This window comes from Humulus lupulus, chromosome 5 (assembly GCF_963169125.1).
Source record: "Humulus lupulus chromosome 5, drHumLupu1.1, whole genome shotgun sequence".
Taxonomy (NCBI): Eukaryota; Viridiplantae; Streptophyta; class Magnoliopsida; order Rosales; family Cannabaceae; genus Humulus; species Humulus lupulus.
This window is the reverse complement of record NC_084797.1, coordinates 242,925,194-242,949,306: the sequence shown is the minus strand read 5'-3', so window position 1 is coordinate 242,949,306 and position 24,113 is coordinate 242,925,194. Positions and strand designations below refer to the sequence as shown.

Genomic DNA, 24,113 nt, shown 5'->3' with positions numbered 1-24,113 from the left:
AAAGGAGTTTAGTGTATAGTACACTATTCAACTAAAGTTCATCTCCAAATTCCAAGCATAGCACATGGCTTAGCATCCATATTTTTCAACAATAGAATTTCAAAATATTCGCCGACCATATACAAAATTGTCTATATTAATACAACTCTAAAACCATACTTGTACAAATTATCACTATCATAATCTTATGTCGATTTGGAATTTCATGTTAAAAAAATAAAAAGTTGGTGATTACAACGACTTTGGGTTGATCAACTCTCCCCACTACATCATTCTACTCTTTTGAAAATGAAACCCTATTACTAAATTTACTTTAACATTAGTAAAAAAAAATTCACTTGATTTCAACATCAACATTGCTATCTTTCTCCCAATTACCTTTAAATGAGTGTATAGGAAATTCTACCAACTTATCAAATTCTAACATTGTTTCAAAGAAGTATGTTTATGCTTTTTTAGTCTTTTTTCTTAATTACATTATCATTTTCGAAATTACAAGATAATTTTATGATAGTCAATATAAAAAAAAAACTTTCATGTTATGCATGATTTTCGCACAATAAAAAAGACAACATTAAATATAACATAAGTTTGGCCAGCTTGTGCTTAGGGAACCAAACCGAGACATAGAAGATATCTGAAATCAATTGCACAAATGACTTGATTAAAAAAAATGAAATCTCACATATTTAGAGCGGGCAGTTGAAGTTCATTGGTCAATTTTACCATAATAGGAGACCTGAATAAAATTTCCAATAAACGCTGGTTATCTATTTTGTGCCGAACCACTACAAACCTAGTTTTTTTTCGTCTCTCGTTCTCAACACATCATAAAACATAATCTCATAATTTGTAATTGATGAATTCTTCACTAAACATTAGTAAAATAACATTCCCAAGAGCACTTAATATATTCTCAACATTTATTAAGGTGTTTGGCACTATATCAACTGACAATTTATGTACGACTGAATTTAAAATATGACAAATATGAATCCCCCCTAAACTATGTCTTTGTAGAAAGCGTGTCATTTATGTTGCATTCCGTTAATTTTTTTCCAAATAGTTTGTTGTGTAGCACTGATGTGGTACTAATATGGTGTGATTTGAGAGTTCATGTGGAAAATACATGCATAAATAGTGGTCTAATGACAAATTATGAGATAATGTATATATATTATTAGAGCTAATGTTTATATGTTTAGCAACAATAAACTCAATATTGGTTAGCTTCAATTTTTTAAATATATATTTGTATTGTAACTATGCTTGTGGCTAGTTGTCATTTCGACAAATCGTTTAAAAAAAATGAAATGCAATAGATTGACACGTTTTCAATGGTTAGTATAGTATAGGGAGAATTTTGCCACACAAAATAGTTCAAGAGATAAGACTCTACAAAGTTCATAATTCGGGTAAAAGAAACCTATTTATACTATTTATTATAATTTAATAAATAAACTATACACCATATGCCACACATAAATTGGGCATGCATTATATCAACACTTTTTTTATTTAATCTTATCATTTTTACCAATTTAAAAAAATTATTTTTCACAAACTATTATTGATAATCCTTTGATAGAGGCATAGTTAATGCATTTGATTGTGTTTGTCTATGTACCAATTGTAACCTAAACTAACAACAAGAGTCCATAAGCCTTTCATTCTTTTTGGTACTTTATCAACCAAACTAAACAAACAAACAAACAATTGATGATGATGATGATAACAATAATATAGTTTAAATTATTTTCAAGTGCAATGGAATTGTCAACTCCCTAGCTGTTAAGTTAAACCAAGTTAGGCTTAGGAGAGAGAGAGAAAGAGAGGTTTATTATGGCCCTTTTGTCTACCTAATGCCTATACTTGGTGTCATGTCATTATTAGTGCTTGTGACTTGTTTGGGGTAAAACAAGATAAGGGTGAGGCCTATCCAAGTTGCCATACATTGGATTTGGATATGTCTATTGCATTTTACATCAAATCATTAATTTCCATTTATTAAGGCTAATAGTGCTTTGTCTTCTCTTGTCTTCCAACATTATTAAACTCAAATTGTTCTCAAAATAAATAAATAAAGACATTTTTTTTTATAATTAACATAGTATTGATTTCACAATAGATTTGAGTTTTCTATGATACAAAATCTAACTATAAATCTCCCCTTTTCAAATATGTGGTTTATTTGACCTAGTTAATTAAATGAAGGGGGCCCTTTTTGAAATTGGATAACAAATTAAACAAAGTGAGTCTACTTTTTATTTTTTTATAGTTCAAACCAAAACAAAATCCTTAATATTTCTCATTTCTCAAAAGGGATTAGCATAGTCTTTACTTTTTCTATACTATTTTTGGATACTCTCTTTGTGTAGGGTTAGATAAAATTGGATATTCTCTTTTAGGTTTTAGCATAATAACAATTGGTAACAACTAAGGCTAAAGTATTTTCAAATCCATTAAGAATAATATTATACCATTTTTATTCAACTAAAAGCTCAAAACCATTATAAAAATCACAATTTGGAAGATAATTCGATTAAAATTGACATTTTACCAAGTCTTAAAAAGACCTCAATCATGGATGAACACTACAATATGTGTGTCCCTTGGTTATACTTAAAGGACTCATTTGATATTATTTGCCCATTTGATATATTTTTATATTTTGGCTTCTTATTTTTTATAAATGAAAATAAAAAATCTATGTGAGTATGAACATATAAAGTGATAATAAGTAGAAAAAGGGATGAAGGGTTAGTTGCAAGTGTATATCCAAAGGAGAAAAAAAAACAAGTTATTATTAAGAAAAAGCAAAAAGGGTTCAAAAAGATAACAATTTAATAAGTGACAAAATGGGTACTTTGGTACAAAAGTTGTCAAAAGTAATCATGAAACGTGAATTAGCGTTCGTGTAACTATATTCAACACAAGATCGATAACAATTATTTATTATGTCATTATTGCTTATTCAAAAAAAACCAAAAAATATAAAAGTTGTTTTCTATTCTTTTTCCCATTGGAAAATGTTTTCTTATAAAAAAGTCACAAGTCTCGAATATTAAATCACGAAAGCAAAAACTCCCAACACCTTTGATTTTGACAACACCACGGTTTGTTATTGGGCCTCAGGCTAAAGGCCCATGGGCTATGCAAAATTGTTATATTGTGGTATTTACAAGAAATTAAAAAAAAAATAGTAATTATAACATTCTTCGGCGTCTCAATGTCTTGGAAGAGGCTTTAGAAACCAAAAAGCCCACACCTAAACACATGACCCAAAAGCCCACATCCACGGCCCATTTCACGCCTTCAGTAACCATCTCAACGTCATCCTCATCGTCCGTTTCACGCACCCAATCTCCACCGTCCGATCCAATCTCCGGTTCACCGGAGGAGCAATCACAGCCGCACACAGATTCTTCATCATCATCATCATCTTCATCTACCTCTCTCTCCTCTGGAATGTCCTCCAACCCATTACGAAACCCCCGTCTCCTCCGAGCCACCATAGCCACTCTCTCACTCATCGCCACGTGTCCCTCCGCAACCACCCGAACCTCCGCCTCGGCTTCAGCTCCGGCGACATCGCTCTCCAAAACGCACTTACACTCCAACCGCCACTCATCGCCGTAATCTCTCCAGAAACTCCCTTTCAAAACCTTCTCTTCCCTCAAGTAAACCTCGAACCGAACGCCGTCGCCGACCAAAACCCGATCTCTGCTCCCGAACAACGCCTCGCCGTCTTCGGAATCGACCACTCCTCGATGGAGCGATACGAAGGCTGGCGAATCGGGTCGGATCTTCGACCCGTCGACCTCGAGCTCGTTGTCGTTAATCCGCGGCAAGTAAATGAGCGTGAGCGAGTTGGGTAAGGGTTTCCGGGTATCCAAACCCGAAAACCGAACTGCGAAGGCTCGGATCTTTAACCGGGTCCGAGTTATAGGGTTGTTGAATCCGTGGTAATCCGTAGATCTACACATATTGTTTTTATGTCCGTACCGGAAAGTGAATATCGGGAATGTGTTTTTCTTCGATTCCCTTGAAATAATTGTTTATATATATATAGGATTGGGATGACGATGAAGGTGGGAGGGAAAGGACTTGGTTTCATCGGGAATCGAGTATTCCGGGGGTCGTGGCACACGGTATATGTGATGACGTGGACAAGAAGAGACAGTTGCCGCCAACAAGGAATAAGGTCAATGTGCCACGTGTGCGGCTGGTTTCAATTTGTGCTGACTACTGAGTAGCCTCTTTTTTATTTATTTATTTATTTTTATTTTTAGATGTTTCCGTGTATTATTTGAATGGAGATATTTTTTTTTTTAATTCTCTCGAGTTATTTAGTGGGAAAATACTATTTTGACTATATATTTTTCTCAAATGCGTAATTGGTTACTGTGTTTTGTTAAATAAGAATTTGTCTTCTGTGTTTTATAAAATGTATAATACTAGAGACACATTTATTTTGCACACTCAAAATACACACAATGATGTGTCATGCATCTTAAACCACACATTAAAATAATGTATCACACTTTAAATAAAATCGAATAGTTTAAGATGCATGTCACATCATTGCGTGTATTTTGGGTATGCAAAATAAGTGTACATATCTATTATTATTCTTACAAAATGGATCAAAATAATATCTCATACTCAATTTTGGTAAAAAAAAATCAAATATAATATTTATTTCTTAGCTTCTCTACCACTTTCTTTGTTTCTCATAACCCATAATAACATTAAGGACCCAAAAATTGATCTTAAAATTAAAAATATTTTGACCAAAATTAGGTATAAGATACTATTTTGATCAATTTTGTAAAACACATTATCTGAATTGTCATTTTAGGAACCGATCATTTCCTTATTTAATTATTTTTGTTATTACTTGACTTACCATATGATAAAAAATAAAAAATAAGTAAATCATTGAAGAGGAAGAGTAGGATAAATTGAGATTTGGTTGACTAAATTTTTTGATTTTTAATTTTTTTTAAAAAGCTACTAATATTAACTGATGAGCTTTTTAGAATGAAAAACTAAATTGTGGTAAATTCAACTAAATGTAAAAAAAGCTTTTAAATGTTGAAAAATCCAAAAAGAAATTTTATGAACCCTAGCAATCAATGCCTTAGAATGAGAAATTACTAATTTGGCCAATTATTTTATTTATTTATTTATAGACTTTATTAATTTTATGTATAAATTAATTATAAAATATCATAAATATGTTAATGTATATAAATAAAAGACATACATAATTTTTTATTTGTTTAAATTTTGGGTGTGATATTTCAAACAAATTCTAGAATATCAGTAAACATACAAAGAACAACTAACTAAAAAACAAACTTGAATAGTTATTGGGCTTCAAATACTTTGTTATGAAGGCCCATTTCAACATATCTGTTATAATATCCAATTCTAGACATTTTCTTGGTTATTTCCTCTAATTGAGAAAATTGTTATTTAACCAAAAAAATATATCTATATCATTTTGTATTCTATTTTTTTTTTGTCTTATTACTTGTTTTTGTTTAGACTTTGTATTTTAACAAATTACTTTTTGAATTTTAAATTTTATAAAATAATTTAAATTGAAATCTAAACCCAATTCCATGGACTATAATATGAGAACTTAACATAAATATGGGAAATTTAACTAAACTTAACATATATATGGACAAAAAAATAATTAAGCTAAATATGGTAATACACGGTTAATAGAAAAATATAAATATGGAATTCCCATAAACTAAACAAACAGATTCCCATAATTTTCTCGCCCACTGCCAATCAAGAAAATTTTTGTCCGCGTACAGCAATTCATCGACCATTTTTTCCAATCACAGCTTCATATTCTCCATTGTTTCCGATCAATATCCGATCAAGAACTGGTCGCTGCTACTCTCATCATCGTCTCCGATCAAAATCCGATCAAGAACTGGTGGCTGCTACTCTCATCATCGTCTCCTTTCTCCAGTCATCCAATTAAAATTTCTATTCAATTTCATATCTTCTTCTTCTTCTTCTCCGGCAGATCTTCTTCTTCTTCTTCTCCGGCAGATCTTCTTCTCCGATTTCATCCCCTGCTTTTACGTTCATTCAACTCAGCAAAAGCATAAATCCATCAACTTCTCTGATTTCTCAAACAAGTAAGCAAATCTTTCTTCAAATATACGACATGCAAAATATTTACACAACTAATCTGCAAATTACTTCCTGAAAAAATTCTTGACTCAAACTACTTGATTCAAAACTTTTTTAATTACACACGTGAAACCAGTTATATCACAAAAAAGTTTAACATTACATAATTCAAATATTACAAAATAATATAAAAATAACAACAAAATAAATTATGAAACCAGTTACATACGAAAAATAATAATAATAACATTCTGCATAATAAATTATCATGAAAAATGTAAAAATACAAACTGATTTACGTTTATGAAACCAGTTACACAATATAATTTTAACTTTGCATATTTGAAAATAAAAATAAAAAGACAACACATTCACTAAAGTAACCAGTTACACACACAAAAACAGAATTTAATGCAACATAAATAATTATGGATCCTGGAAAATAGTTCTCGATTCAGAAAAAGAAACCAGTTACTAAAATAATTTCAACATTAATAATATTCATTTACTAACACAACCAGATACATTTTATACATCACTAAAAATTATGTTGTGCTATATTGTAGATATGGAGACCATAATGACATTGATTCGTTTTGGAGGAAAATGGACAGATAGATATCAGTATGATGAGTACACCATGACTGGACTGATAATACCAACAAATTGTTCTCTAAACAATTTGATTCATTTAGTGAAAACTGAAATAAAATGCAATATTGAAAATATTGAGCTGAGTTACCAGTTATCACCAGGTATGCCACCAATGAAATTACTCACTGACAATTTAGTCCTATTCTACATTGAGCTGAAAAAGAAGCAAAATGAAGTAATTGAGCTACCACTATGCATCACCACTGTTGATCAAACAATAGCTGAAACTGTTCAACACACTACATATGAAGAAGAAACACAAAAACAGAACACAGATTTAGAAAAGCTAGTTCTTCAACTAAACAACGAGCAATCAGCTACAGAATTACAATATCACGAAGCAACCTACACGAGAAATAACCAGGTACAAACATTCCCAAATACTACAGACCTAGCTGATGATGTAGCAGAATTTATCATAGAGAGAACAGAAGAAAACAAAAGAAAAAGAAAAGAAGAAACAGAAATTATAACTGATCATAAAATTTTCAAAGTTGAAGAAGGCCAGATTTATAAGGACAAAAAGCTCTTAAAATCTGCTCTATGTTATTATGCTATGATCCACAACTTCCAATTCAAGACAAAAAGATCTGAACCAAGAGAGTACCTGGTAACCTGCGTGGATAACAATTGTAACTGGTTACTTAGAGCTTCAAAGTTCAGGAAAACAGAAACATTTAAAATCAGAAAGTATGTAAAAACTCACACCTGCTCCTTGGATATCATTATGGAAGACCACAGGCAGGCTAATTGCAATGTCATTGGGGAACTAATAAAATCAAAATACATGTCAATAAAGAGAGTACACACACCACATGACATAATCAACGACATGCTAGATGATTTTGGTGTTTCAATGGGGTACCAAAAAGCCTGGAGAGCAAGAGAAAAAGCTTTAGAATTGGCAAGGGGAAACCAAGATGATTCTTACCAAAAACTTCCCATCTACCTTCACATGCTAAAAGTCTCGAACCCATGTACAATTACACACCTGGTTACAGACAATACAGATCACTTCAAATATATGTACCTAGCATTTGCAAATTCCATCAAAGGATGGAAACACTGTAGGCCAGTCATTGTGATAGATGGAACTTACTTGAAGACATCATTTGGGGGAACTTTATTCACTGCTTCAACAATGGATGCTAACAACAACATATTCCCATTAGCCTTTGGAATAGGAGACTCTAAAAATAATTCATCATGGTTATGGTTTTTCACAAAGCTTAAGGAGACATATGGAGAAAGAGAAGGTACTGTTTTCTTCTTTATTTTCTTATTGAAACAAACTAAACTCATAAAATTATCAGTTTAATAATAATCCAGCAATAAAATAGAGAAAACAGTGTAAAAAAATAAATAAATAACAATCATATAAATTAATGAAACCAGTTACTCAGTTAATACTTAATAACCAGTTACTCCATTGTGATTTTGCAAACAGGTATGGCAATCATTTCAGACAGGCATAAAAGCATAGAAAATGCTATAGACGATGTATACCCAAAAGCTTTCCATGGAGCATGCATATTCCACATGTTAAACAACATCAGAGTCAATTTTGGTGTCCATGGGGAGGACCTAAACCTAAACTTTGTCAAAGCAGCAAAGGCATACAGGGTACAATCATTTGAGCACTACATGCATGAAATAGACAAGATTGACACACGCATAAGACCGTATTTACAAAAAATTGGATATTCAACTTGGTCTAGATGCCATGCTCCAACAAGAAGATATACAATGATGACTTCAAATATAGCTGAATCAATAAATGCTGCATTGAAAGCTGCAAGAACGCTGCCAATCACTACAATGATGGAGGGCCTTCGAAGTTTAGTTCAAAAATGGGTATGGAAAAATGGTAACGAAGCAAACGGAGCATTCACACAAGTAACAACAGATACTGAAACTGTGCATAGAGAAAACTTTATTCGTGCCATTAAATTTCAGGTACCTGACATTTATTGAGCACTGAATATTATTTATCAAAACTTTTAGTAACCAGTTACTCAAAAATATCACAATATCCAGTTTCTAACATGTGTTTCTCTACTAAAATAAACAGGTCTTCCCAGTAAACACTATACTGTACCAAGTTGTGGTTGAACAGAAAGGAAATTTTTTGGTCAACCTAATGGAGAAAACATGTGAATGCAAAAGATTCCAACAAGACGAAATACCGTGTGCACATGCAATAGCAGTATTCGCCAAAACACGGCTGAAAACATATGATTATGTTGCTGATTACTACAAAACTACAACTATGAAAGCAACATATGACTCAACTGTTCATCCATTGCCAAATGAAAGCGAATGGACACTGCCAGAGACTTTAAACATAATTGTCCTACCACCAAAATCAAGAAAACCACCAGGCCGCCCTAGACGGAAAAGAATCAGATCTAGAGGAGAACCAAAGGTGCAAATAAAATGTGGAAGATGCGCGCAGCAAAGGCATAACAGAAAAACATGCAGGAATGAACCAATCCCAAAGCTGCGAAACACAACAAAGTCAAAGAAAATAGACAAATAATTTTCTAAAGAATAGATATACTACAATTTCAATATTTTCATTTGATGTAATAAAATTGTATCCTAGTGTTTTCTACTTCAATAAAAGTACATACTTTTTAAACATTTTACATTTTATAAATTTGATACTCAACTTCATGGTTCCAAACACAAAGATATTCCAAATTTGGAGACTCAAGTACCTGGTTACAACACATATTATAGAAAGAAAAAAAAACAGATACTATAAGTAAATTTAACAAACAACTACATAAACATGTAACCAACGATATAAAAACCTAATTATATAACCACAAATCTTTCCCAAAAAACAAAAAAACATAAATATTATAAACTTGATACTCAACTTCTAGGTTCCAACACAAGATATTCTAAAACTGAAAATTCAAGTACCTGGTTACAACACATAAAAATATAAAAAAATAAAAAGCAGTTACTATAAGAAATTTTAACAAACAACTATATACTAATAAAACCAACTACTTTAAAAACCTAGTTATATAATCACAAATCGTTCACAAAAAAAAAAAAAAAAAAACACAACAAACAAAAATAATTAAAAAAATAGAAATAGAAACTAAAGAAACAGTAACCAGTTACCTGAAACATTTAGCTTTTACAATCTAACACAGAAGTAACCGGTTACACCATCTTCATACAATAATAATTGAAACCTATATGAAAAAAAAACATGTACATGACAATATCTTCACACTTTAAAAAAAAAAATCACCAACTCTATTGAAAAAAAAACATACACATTAAAATAAAATACAGTAAAAAAAACTTTATATTAAGCCAAAAGTTGAAACCAATTCTTTACATTGACCAAAAAAAAAAAAAAAACCATACATAAGTCCAGTACTAAAACAGTATCCACTTACAAAACACAACTTCACTATTAAACAAAGAAAGAAAAAAAAGACATGGTCGTTAATACAGCTTTAAAAAAAAAATTCCAACATCTCTACTTATTCTTCCTCCTCCTCTTTGATTTCTTTGATGGAGCATCATCTTCTGTCTTGTACCCACCAATCTGCTTCTTTTTTGCATGACTATACAAGTTAATGGCAAGATAATCACGATAGGTAGCAATTTTGGCAGCCATGTTCTTCGGGATGTCATCAATCTTCCCATGGATAAACAAATCAGCATACTTGATAACAAATACTCCACAATCACTGCAAAAAAAAAACAAAAAACAGCATATGAAATTATTTAAAAACAAACAAAATAGAAAAATAAACAACAATATACAAAAAACCAGTTACTTACTTATCCTCTTGAAATGGCAAGTCTTTGGCAAAGTTAAAATCAATTGGATCCTTCTTCCCAACAGAATATGGACCAACATTCAAGTCCAAATCTTTCCTAGAACAATAAAAATCAAGAAAATCTAGGAAATATGGTAAAACAACAGAATAAGCCTTCACATATGGCAAAGCAATACTCTCATTCTTCTTCCCCGTCAAAGAATTGTAGACAGTTAACATCCTACTCTTAATGGAAAAGTGAATAAAAACCCAATGCAACTGAACCTTCACATGCACAGGAAAAAGAACATGATCCACATCCACCCAAGGAGTGTTACAAAACAAATAATCACCAATAATGTAATTTGAAATTAGATTATCAAAACGAATGCTGCTTGAATCACATTTGGCTGCCACAAAGTTATCATACAAACCCTTGATAGTTGCATCAAACCAAGAGTCTGTAGTTGTAACCCTTTTGTTCAAACCATCAATCAGCTTAATCTTCTTCCTCAAGTAATAAAAACATACATTTATATGCTACAAAAAATAAATAAACATACAAAAGTTAGGAACCTGGATACTAGCCAATATATAATAAAAAAAAAACAAGTTACACACAATGCTACAAGAACCTGGTTACTACCCATAAATAATAAAAACAATTTACAGACAGTAGTAAAAGGAACATGGTTACTTGTCTTAACCATGATCAACAACAAAAACAAAAATATCTAAACAAACAAAGACTAATTAAGAAACATTATACCAAGAACCTGGTTACTAGCCAATATATAATAAAAAAAAACAAGTTACACACAATGCTTTAAAGAACCTAGTTACTACCCAAAATTTAAAAATAATTTACACACTTATTAACAGGAACCTGGTTACTTGACTTAAACATGATCAACAAAAAAAAAAACATCTAAACAAACAAATACTACTAAATAAACATTATAACAAGAACATGGTTACTTACAGTGTCCATAAGATCCTCCCCACAAGTTTGAAGCTTGTAAAACCACATTTTCTCACAAATTTTAACAAAAGAATAATCCATTGGTGGATTGATAATGTTATTGACATCAGAAAATTTCTTCTTCCTTCAAAAAAAAAAATATATATATATATATTAACAAACAATTAAATATCAAGAATAATAATATTAAACAAAATATAAAAAAAACATACTTATTCTTAAAATTCATTTTATCCTCAATCCAAGAAATATAATCCAGGCAATCATTCTTTGAAACATTCTGCCCAATTTCATTTTCAAATGGAAGCAATCCTCTAACAATCACCACTTCCTCTCCCTTCCTCTTCACAGTTTCTTTTACTTCAGAAGAACCAAACTCAGTAACAAAAGGAGACTTGACATGAGTACTAGGTTTAGGCTCCCTCTTTTCAATAGCAACAGGAACCTCATCATCATCACCAACCATCACAACCTTCCAATCATCCTTACTCCCACTAAATATATTTTCTCCTTCTGCATACTTAACAGTTTTATCAATAACACTCAAAATCTCTGGATCCACATAAACTTCTTCAAAACTTAAACCAACTAAACTGAACTCAGGCTTCTTTGTAAAATCCTATAATGAATAAAAATAAAATTAATTACAACAAATTCAATTTTAAATAAAATAATACAAGAAACAAAAACAAAAATAAATTACAAAACCTTATCTCCACCCACAACATTTGACAACTCCAACCCAGAATAAACAGCATCAAAATTTTCATTTAAATCCTTCTCGACACCCTTAAAGAAATAATGAAACTGGTTACAACAGTAACTGGTTACACTAAACAACTACAAAAACACAACATACTATTAAGAAACATAAACCAGTTACCTTACTACCATCAGACTCTTCAGCTGAATCATTTCCACAATCCTAGCCAAAAAAAAAAAAAAACAATCTGGTTACAACTAAAAATGGTTAAAAAAAACAACAAAGCATAAAAACAAACAAGTTACCTTAGAATCATCAGAAATAGGACTGGAAACATTATCAAAATCAGCTGGCTTTTCCCCTTCATTAAAACCAGCACTTTCATCACTTGTATTTGCAATTTTTTCAGAATTTTTTGCAACAAATTTTGCATTGCAGATAAATCACTGAGTTTCTCCATGAACTCAGATCTCATAACTGTAATGTCACTAATAATAGTTTCTTGGCATGCTTTTATTGATGAGATTGATTCACAAATCAATCTCAACTTTTCACTATCAACCTAAAAAACACAAAATAAAATACTTTACAAAACAGCCAAAAAAAAAAAGAAAAAACATAAAAAGAAACCTATAAATTTCAAAACAAAATAATATATTTTTTTTAAACTAAAACAAACAACAAAACTAACCAGTACCTGGGTACCCGGACTACTGTCTCCATCTTCAGCACACACCTTCGGCAAGTATAGAGGCTCAAACTTAAACTTCTTTACTGCCAGTTTCTTTCTCTCCTCAGAAGACGGATAGACATTCAGGATAGTCAACTGAATAAATTAAAAATATATATATACAAAATCAAGAAAACTGGTTACCATCAACTGAAACCAGGTACACAAACAAAAATAAAAAAATGAATCAAACAAATTTAGCAAGAAACCAGTTACAAAACAAAAAGATTATACCTTCTGATTGTTGAAAACCTTTCCCACCAAGTTTGCATAGAAGGCATTATCTGTACTCTTCCAATTCAACAAACGTGGAAATTTTTTCCCAACCCGTTGACAAAACTCAGGACTCAACTCAGCTATACTTTCATATATCCATACAAGAAAAGCAATGGGAAACCCAAGAAGTTTGTAAGGGTGAAGGCCAACCTTCCTATCAACAAACAGTCCATCAAAAATTTTATTCCCACCCTTCAAAGCAGTTTTCAAATAATGAAAACTCCTATCCCATACAAACTTGCCAAAACTAATATTTGCTAATTCAGAGAAATCTCGATCAACCTTCTCAAAAAAGAAATCATCAACCAACTTATCACTAGTATAGCCGTACAAATAGTTAACTAGGATATGAACTATACCCAATTTCACAACATCCTCATCATCAACTAGATCCTTACTAATAAAAGCATTGCGTAATTCAGACTTTGACACCTTACCAACAAAACGGCCAAATATTTTTTTCTTAAACAAAACTTTCTTTTTTTGAAAACGACTTAAATCAAAATCACCATCACATCTAAGACCTGTAACTACAGCAAACTCTTCAATAGAAAACCTACACACTCTACGACCAAGCTTAAACCACATTTCCTCTTCCTCCCTCTCATGAGAGACCTCTCTCAATAACACAAGCTGGGCAAGTTGAGTTTGAAAATGAATATCACATACTTCTAAAAAGTGCCCAAATGGGGTCTTCTTAAACAATGATTTCTGACTTTTCGTCAACTTAGATTTCAAGTCAGTAATGACACTCTTGTCATTAAAATGTTGAACCTTACTACCAAACCTCTTGGAGGGGTTTATCTTTAAATGAGCCTGCAGAAAAAAACAAAACAATTAAACATGCAACCAGTTTCAAAAAATATAAACATGAAAAATTGATAAGTACTTTACATTTATAAAACCACTTATATGTATTTAACTTTGTATGGTTGAAATATACATATAAAAAAAAAAACAATTCATTCACTAAGGTAACCAGTTAAAAAATCATTAAGCAAAATCGTTCACTGTTATCTGCAAAGTAACCAGGTACATATGTAACCAGGTACACATTAAACCAGGTACAAAAAAATAATAAAACAGTTTAACAAAAAAAAAAAAACACAACAATAACAATAAAACAAACACAAAACAGAATTTAAAATTATGCAAATTAACTACAAATCTACAAGAACCAAGATACACAACCATAAAAAAATTAAAAAAACAGAATCCACATATAACCAGGTACACCTGTAACCAAGTACAAAAAAAAATAAAACAGTTTAACAACAAAAGAAAACACAACAATAACAATAAAACAAACACAAAACAGAATTGAACATTATGCAAATTAACTACAAAACTACAAGAAACCAGATACACAACCATAAAAAAATAAAACAAACATAATCCACCCAATGTGAAACACAATAACAGAAACATAAACAGATGAACAATTTTTTATTATAATAATTAAAAAAATAAACACATACCACAACATGTTTAGTCTCATGAGAATCATTTCCAGTATCCTTACTACCAGATGCACACGAATCCTTCGTCTGTTTAACAGTAGAAGGCGATTTACTTGTCTTCCTTGCAACAGAGGAAGGGGATTTACTCTTCTTCCTTGCAACAGACTTCAAATGTGTAATGTTACTCCTTCGAGGAAGAATCTCGCCAATATCATCCCCTACATTCTTCGATTCATCCTCTACTATACCAGAAATTTTCTTCTCAGAACCAGAAACACCACCGCATTCACCACAGTGATCCATCACACAAATTCGAGCAAGAGAAATATACAATGCACTGCATAAAAAAAACAAACAACACAAATGAAAAAAGAATAACAGATATACATATATATAGAGCACAAATTACAAATAACTACCCATAAACTTCCCAAATAATAAACTGATCAAAAACTGACAAAAACCCACTAAAAAACTAACGATAAAATCGTGCACCAAAAATAAAAACCAGCATTAACACAGATTAAAAAATAACCACCCACGACAGAAAAATATATAATACAAAGCAAAATTAACAATCAATTTACATTAAAAAAATAAAAAAAATGAAAAAACTGAAACCAGGTACTCACCGATACGAAAACACCACAAAGAGGCACAAATCCACAACGAGAAACTTATAAAAATCCTAAGAAAAAGAAAAAAAAAGAAGAAATCAACACAAAAAACAAAATGCTAAAAGAAAGAAAAACTTCGAACCAAACGATATATAAAAAACGTGATACTGAAGCAAACGGAGAAAGACATACCTGAAACCAGGTACTCACCGAGACGAAGACACGCATAGAGGACACAAAATCGACAACAAAAAACTCAAATAAACCCTAACACAAGAACGAAAACTAAGAACACAAATCACCACTGAAGAAAACGTGATACTTAATAAAATATACTAATAAAATTGATAAAACGGGAAGCAGATAAAAACGTGATAGAGCATATGTACTCAAGTACCTGCATGCATACTGTGAATTCATTTCCTTAAAAAAAAAAAATTCAAAAAAAAAAAAAATATAAAAAATACATAAAATGACTGAAAAGCCCTCACAAAAATACATATAAAAGCATAATAAACAAACTACTGAAATAAAATTTTCTTACAAAAATGTTTACCAAAATAATAAAAAAATAATAATAATAATAAAAAGACAAAAATTCCCTCATAAAAATACCCCTATAGAATAAAAAAACGTATACAAAAAAATATGGGATACAAAAGCAACGTTTTGATAAATATGGGAAAACAAAACCCATAAAAAAGGAAAACAACAAAAAAAACCATAAAAAATGCACACACAAAAAAAAGCCATATATATCAAATTTTATTGAATTTTCCTATATTTCATGTAAATTCCTCCTATAATATATAAAAAATTATATTATACTACAACATGATTGTGTAGTGGTGGCCTTATAGCTTTCTATCTATGAGATACAGGCAAAGACGGAAGAAAGTTGGGGCTAAATCCCCCCAATTTTTTTTTTTATTTCTTCTTATATTTTATATATTAAATTAATAAAAAGGTTATATTTTAATATAATTTTTTAAAAGCATTAGCAATCAAGCCCCCTGAATATTTTTATTTATATTTTCCCCCCTAATATATTTTGTCTACCTCCATCCCTCGATACAGGTTCAATCCTAGCCCAAAGAATAAATATATGTAACATATAATAAAATTTAAAAAAAAATTACAGAAAAAACAAAAGTTGTCCCTTGTACTACAGTGAGTCTCCTCATGACTATTTAATAACCTATCTAAATCGATCCAAACTAATCTAACGTGTACAAATTAGATGTCAACTTATAATAGAATTGGATATCTGAGATTAAATTATAATTAAATTTGAGTGGCGATAACATAAAAATATAATTATAATCGATTTAGATCATTTTTATATAATATAAAAGAATTAAAAAGATATAAATGTTTACAATTCAAACATTTTTTTTTATCGTTTTAGAATTTCCGAATTAAGACAAACATAATTTAAAATTAAAATTTTGGATGACTCTAATTTTTGTATAATTGTTTGGGATAAGAAGGTGACGAAAGCACAGGCATGTGTTGAATTTTATTATTGCGTCTTATTGAAAATGTTGTAAAAATTGTTGAATTATTATGTGGTCCAATTATTATATCTATATGTAATAATGATTTTTTTTTATGTAAGTGAGATCAATTTGATGTGATAATTAGCACTAATACAAATTGTAAGTCAATAATTGGTCTTTTCATTAAATTTATTCTAATACAAACAAAAGTGCACCTAGAAAAATAAGGAGCATTTATTATCAAAAGTAAAAAAAAAAAAAAAGTGTTATAAATCATCACATCTTATCATAATATAGTTTTATAAACTTTTTTCCAAGTCTGAATTCAGAATCTATGATGACAAAATCGAGTTTAAATATATAGTAACTTATAATAAAGTCAAAAAAAATTAGTAGGGAAAATATTATTGGCTATTTTGTTTTTTTTAATGCACAATCGACTTTATATTTTGTTAAATGATATTTTAGATTCTGTGTTAAAAAAAAATTAATCAAAATAATACCTTAGACTCGATTTTTGTCAAAATATTCTCAATTATAAGATCAATTTTCGAGTCATTAGTGATGCAATAAGTTAAAAAAAATAGAGAAAATGATCGAGAAGCTGAGAATAAAATATTATACTTGAATTTTTTTTACCAACATTAGGTATAATATACTATTTTGATCAAATTTTTAAAACACAAACTCTAAATTGTCATTTAACAAAATATAATAGTCGGTCGCATATGTAAGAAAAACACATGAGCCAAGTTGGTATTTTTCCAAATTTGTAATAAACTTCTTGATTGGAATTAAAAATTATGACACATTAATTAGTTGATATTATTGTAAATTCAATAGTATAAAAGAAAAAAAAATGGTTATAGCTGATTAATTTTTTTTTTTGTTTATGTAGTAATTTTTTTAAAAAAATATCTTATTTACAACTTGTCTGTTTTGAATTTTGTGATTATCTTTTCATCTCAATATAATACAAATTAGAAAAATGTATGGTTTCGTAATTATGAAATAAAGATACATTTTTAGTCCTAAGTTTTGTCCAAATTCATAATTATTGTCTTGACATCAAAGTCAGGTCTAAGATTGTTATTGATTTGTCAAGTCAAAACATTATGTAGAAAAGGAAAATTAGTTACGTGTGACAAAGTGGGACTGTGTTGAAGAATGAAGAAGTTCACACATGAAAATTGTGTTTGGCAGAAAAGAAAAGAAAAGAAAAGAAGATAAAAGTGATTCATTGTCACATTGACTTTACAATCCCATATGTCTATCCAAAGGAGAGCCCAACAAAGATTCCTGGAAAGCAACTATACTAGTCATATAATATTATGAAATGATATATATATATATATATATGTATAGTGGAATTACTACTACTTTAACTTTTATTTACTATTCTTTAAAATTAATTCATACCTTTTTAATTTGAGAAAAAAAATCATGTCTTTTTGTTTTCTGTTTTTCTCTATATATTTTTATATAAAAAATATATATTTAACCGTTTTTCTTATTTTTAAAAGATTTTTTTTAAATTCAACAGAATATATTTTTAAAACTAATTAAAAATAAATATTTATTGATGATATTAATTTAAATTTAAATGTTATAAAATATTATTTTTATAATAATATATAATATAAGATTGAATATTTAATAATTATATATTATTATTATAATTATATATAATCTTAATTTTATTAAAATTTTTATCATTTGTATTTAAAGAAAAAATATGTTATTTTTTATTACTTAACCTAACTTATATAAATATATTCATATTAAATAACAACAAACATTATAATTGTGACAGTGATGCACACAGGACGGAGAGTTGGAGGAGGATGCTTCCCCTGTTTCCGTTCCCGTCCCCGTCCCCGTCCCCGTCCCCATCCCCATTTATATATTTAATCCTCGTCCCCGCTTATTCTCTGTTGGGGTGGGGCAGGGAATCCCACAGGGAACTCATTTACATAAAATATTAATTTAATTTTTTTAAAAAATAAAAATCGTAAATTATATATAAATTAAAATATTGCATAATATTTATGATTTAAAATACTAAATATTATACTAAATAAAATTTAAAATATTAAAGAAGTTATTACTATACTACAATAGCACATAAAGAAAGATATAAAATATTACAAAAATATATAAAAATTTAAACGGGACTCCATCGGAGCGGGTAGTGCCATCCCCACCTCCGACCCATTTAACATTCATGGATTGAAAATTATCCATGTCTCTGCCCCGTTCCCCATTTAGATGGGGATTTCCCACCCCATCAGGGGCAGGTCTCCGTCCCCATAGGGAAAATGTGCATCTTTATAATTATTGTGTGTGTACAAATAATATGAATGTGTAACTACATAAATAAGAAATTAAAATAACATTTCTCTTTTATAAAAAAAAAAAAGTAAGCTTCTTATCCATCTAAAAATTTATCATATTTATTTATTTTTAAAAAAAATTTCATAAACAATGTTTTCGTCAAATATCTTTTTAAACATATTTGTTATTCTTTTATATATAAAATTTATATGAAAATCATAAAAACGTAATAAAAATAATTAATAAATTTTTGTAATATTTTCAATATTCTATCGTAATAGTAACAAAGAATATTTAGACAAAAAAAATACAAAGTTATTTATTATTTATATATAAATAATTCCTATCATTATTTTCTTTTTAAAATAATTTCTATCATTATTGGGTAGACTAAATATATATATGGGTAGTGTGATAGATGATAAAATTTGTCTAAAACTGTAACAAAAATAAAATAAAATAAAAAATGAGTTGGAAAGTTGATGAAAGGTTTACGATTACCATTAATTTTGCATCTTCCTTCTTTTCAAAGAGATTACATCACCAAAGTCTAGTAGTGGAGTGAGATATATATATATATATATCATTGTATTGTATACATAATAAGTTGACAGATTTGTTTGAAGTATATATATATATATATATTCATCATTATTATTATATTAGAATCTTTATAAAGTCCATATCTTCATATAAGAAGATGAATACAAAGTTTGAAAATTCTCATGGGTCCATTATGACATCTCAATTATAGTCCAAACTCCAAACACTAATGTTCCATCACTGTGAATTGTACAAATGAATTTTATTCAAGTGGACAAAATCATAAAGAGATCATTTTGGTTGGGTTTACAAATGAAAATATTCATTTTAAAGTAAAGTTCTAATAATTATTCTTATTTTTTGATAAATAACCACATGAATGATGAATATATACTTGCTTTGGAAATACAATACTATAACTAAAAATCAGGATGACTCTAAGTTATTCCCAACTCAAACCCAAATTCCAAAAGCAATTTTTTGAGAATATAAGTAGCTAGAAATGGGAAAGTGTTAATTTTTTTTATATAATAAATATTATAGGATAGTTCTTATGTGGTATTTCTTAAAAATGTTTATACTTTTTTTGACCTTATATTTTGTTCCATTACCTGTTTGGACCTTGTGTTTTGACAAATTATTTTTTAGACCCTATGTTTTGTAAATTGGTTAAAATAGAACCCTAAACCCGATTTTGGTCAATGTTTTCTCAACTAAAATCACAAATAATTTACCAAACTTACAATTCAGAACAAAAATAAAATAATTATGCTTAAAAACTGTATTGTTATATTTAATTTTTTCTTCATCAAAATTGAGTTTAGGGTTCTATTTTAACAACTTTACAAAACAAATGGTCCAAAAAGTAATTTGTCAAAACACAGGGTCTAAACAGGTAATGTGACAAAATACAGGGTCCAAAAATATATAAACCATTCTTAAAATTAGAGTATCAGTGTGCCCTTTTCTGTTTTCGACATGTAGATAAGTTATAACTTTATTTTTTTTATACGACGGTGTACATTGTAGTTAAAGGAAACTTTTGACATGTTTTTAAGAAATTCTAAATAATTTATTTTGTTGAAATCAGTGTTCAAAACAACTTATTTCACACACACACATATATATATATATCTAAACTAGGTAGTCAGGCGTGAAACAAACAATTTCGACCATGATTTTAGTATAATAAAATATTTAGAATTTTTCAAAAATGCGTGGGAGGTTCGCTATATCTTTAACGTACACTATCATATAAAAATATAGATTATAACTTATGCAAGTGCAATAAAATGAGCACACTAATGTTTTTCTTTTCAAGATCACGCTTGAGAATTTTCTAATTTAATATTACATTAAAATTTAAAACATAAATAAATTATACCCCATTGATAGAATCTGATGTAATATGGCTATTTGATAACAATTATGGTTTTTCTTTTTCTTTCTTGTAAATGAAATCTTAAAGTTAAATCGGCAATTTAAGATTTCATTTACAAGTGATATGTAAAATCTTATTTCCTAGATTTAGTTTATATATTTAGGTAAAATCTTATTTTCTAGATTTAGTTTATATAATTTTTTTCTAAAAAGGGATATCAAACCAAAACTTTTTAGTAGTTTGGTTATTTGGATTTATAGGTCTATAATGTTGGACTTTTGTAATATTTGTAACATCCGACTAAGATAATTAAAATATATAATCATCATTTATTTTAAAGATATAATTAAATATTTATGACTTAACCCTTCTCAAAAAAAAAAAATTATGACTTAACTAAAAGTTAATTTTCATCAACCCAATTAAAATAAATAATCAACACAAAACTTAAAGTTGAACTATTAAACCAACAATAAACTAATTATTTTCCAAAGTAAAAAATGGGAGAAACAATTAGATCACAATCCAACAAAATACATAATTGACTTTGGTCAACATATCACTTGCATACCTTAAAGAAAAAAAAGTTTTGAATTGTTTGGTTTCAAGACTTTATATGTTTCTTGTCTAAAGATTGTTTGGCCAAAAAATAATTGAAGTTTAGGACAATAAACTTAAAGTGTTTGATAGATACCAAGTATTCGGTGATGAGTTACAAATAAAAGTGTCAAAATATCTATTAAAAAAGTGTTAAAATACCACCAATTATATGTATATACTTATGAAGAAGAGTTCTTTTAAATTTATCTTTCAAGGAAATAAATTTTGTTATGCATTATCCCATTGGTTCATATGCACTTAATTTTAGATTTTATGTATATTCTATTCATCTATAATTTTTCTAAAAAATCATTTATTTGATCAATTTAACAATTAATCGGACAATTATAGACCGAACCAAAACAAAGTTCATTTTGTGGCGGGACAAAATTAGGGTTTAGTGCAATAAACTGAACAACTATAGATCGAACGAAAACGAAACTCGTTTTGTAGCCGAATAAAATTAGGATTTGAACACCAAACAAAAACGAAATTCGTTTTGTGGTCAAACAAAATTAGGGTTCGGACCAATAAGATCAATCTAATAATTGATCAAACAGTTATAAACTAAATGAAATCAAAATTCTAAGAGAATAAAATTAGGGTTTGGGACCCGAAGATGAAGAAAGTCATACGTATAAGCATGGGATCAAAGATATCACATGCTTTTGTTTTGACTAAGAAAATACCAAAAAACGACAATACTCGTGTTGCGTGTGCCAACCTCACGATCATTGTTTTTTTTTAAATGAAATGGGTCCTTATCCATACCCTCAATCACTTGCTAGTGGCTACTACTGCTTATTACCAGTCTCATTTATTTATATTTATATATTTTTTTTTTGTATAAGATTTCTTTTTATATATATATATATATATATGTATCTCCCAAATTTGTTTGATTCTTCATCTACTTGCCTTTTTATTTTCTGGGTCTAGTGAGTATTATATTATCATTTTTTTTTGTTGGTAGTATGTAGGTAGATAATAAAAATTATTAATTTTAATAATTTTTTTAATTTTAACAGAATATTTAGATATTTATTAATATAAATTTAAATATTATAAAATATCATTATTATAATAATATTTAATACTAGACTAGACATTTATTTATTATATTAATATGAATTTAAATTTAAATGTTATAAAATATCATTAATAATATATAATACAAAATTAGATATTTAATAATTATATTAATATACACTATAAATATTATTATTATATTAATAATATATAATCCTATTTTTTATAAAATTTTGCTAGAATAAATATTTAGTAATTATATTAATATAAATTAAAATATTATAAAATATCATTATTATAATAATATTTAATACAATATAGATATTTAATAATTATATTAATATAAATTTACATGTTATAAAATATTATTATTATAGTAATATATAATACATAAGAAATACATTATATATATGTGTTATATGTGTACAAATAGTATACATGTGTAACTAAATAATAAATTAGAATAATATTTATCTTCTATCAAGAATAAACAAATTTTTTCTCTAATAATTGATGTGTGATTTCAATAATATCATGAATATTTTGTATCTTAAATAGAGTAGTTTGTGATCTAAAAAGTTATTGCATTATTTTTTAAAAAAAAATATAAACAATATTTTGGTTTAAATTTTCTTTTAATATGTTTATACCATTTTTTTTATATATAATATTATTTATTTATTTAAAATTTATTTAATAAAAATAATTAGTAAATTTTATAAATAAAACTAAACAAACTACATTGATTTCACCTAGTATTAGTATATGGATAAATATGAAACCAAGACATCTATTATCTTAGATAAATATATAATATGAAATTAAAAAAAACTTGGATTGAAGAAAATGCAAAGTATCTTCAGATCTAGTTTGTTTTGTTCTTTTATGTAGGGTTTAGAAAATGGTATTAGATTAAAATTCTATAAGAGAAAAATATTGATGAATAAATGAATTGATAAAATGGATACAAGATTGTATTTTGTTTTTACTATTGAAATACAAAATTGTAATTTATTTTTTTAGTTAAGTTAAGTTATCTCATATTAAGAAAATTATTTATGTAGATGGATTAATTTTTCAATATCATTGCCAATATTATTATAATAAAATCACATGCCTACTTTTTAAAAAAAGTCTTAAGTTTCTTAGACTAAATCCAACAATACAAGGCAACTATTTGGTTCTGTGACAGTGTGATAGTTTCTTAGAATAAATAGTAAGAAACTATTTCTTAGAATAAGTAACTAGACAAGTTATAAGACAAAGTGGGAGTCTTTTGTTTTTTGGGAAAATGGGCATTTTATAGCAAGTGGTAGCAGTAGACTCACTGCCTAGCTATTCTTTTAGGCACT

General features: G+C 28.4%; 3 protein-coding genes across 3 annotated transcripts; 1 reads left to right on the top strand and 2 right to left on the bottom strand.

Moving 5' to 3' along the window:
• Window positions 1-2,940: 2,940 nt before the first annotated feature.
• LOC133778656 (uncharacterized) lies at window positions 2,941-4,229 on the bottom strand. The gene has a single exon (XM_062218651.1). It carries the CDS (start codon window positions 3,984-3,986, stop codon window positions 3,207-3,209), a length of 780 nt encoding a protein of 259 aa, XP_062074635.1. The 5' UTR covers window positions 3,987-4,229; the 3' UTR covers window positions 2,941-3,206.
• Window positions 4,230-6,730: 2,501 nt separating this feature from the next.
• Window positions 6,731-9,355, top strand: LOC133780195 (uncharacterized). The gene is made up of 3 exons (XM_062220065.1): window positions 6,731-8,072; window positions 8,264-8,772; window positions 8,888-9,355. Exons 1-3 carry the CDS (start codon window positions 6,731-6,733, stop codon window positions 9,353-9,355), a joined length of 2,319 nt encoding a protein of 772 aa, XP_062076049.1.
• A 105-nt stretch (window positions 9,356-9,460) lies between these two features.
• LOC133778655 (uncharacterized) lies at window positions 9,461-16,245 on the bottom strand. The gene is made up of 4 exons (XM_062218650.1): window positions 13,257-16,245; window positions 12,990-13,118; window positions 12,598-12,854; window positions 9,461-12,514 (listed from the first exon to the last, which is right to left on the bottom strand). The coding sequence occupies exons 1-4, from the start codon at window positions 13,884-13,886 to the stop codon at window positions 12,469-12,471; spliced, it is 1,062 nt and encodes a 353-aa protein (XP_062074634.1). The 5' UTR covers window positions 13,887-16,245; the 3' UTR covers window positions 9,461-12,468.
• Window positions 16,246-24,113: the final 7,868 nt, after the last annotated feature.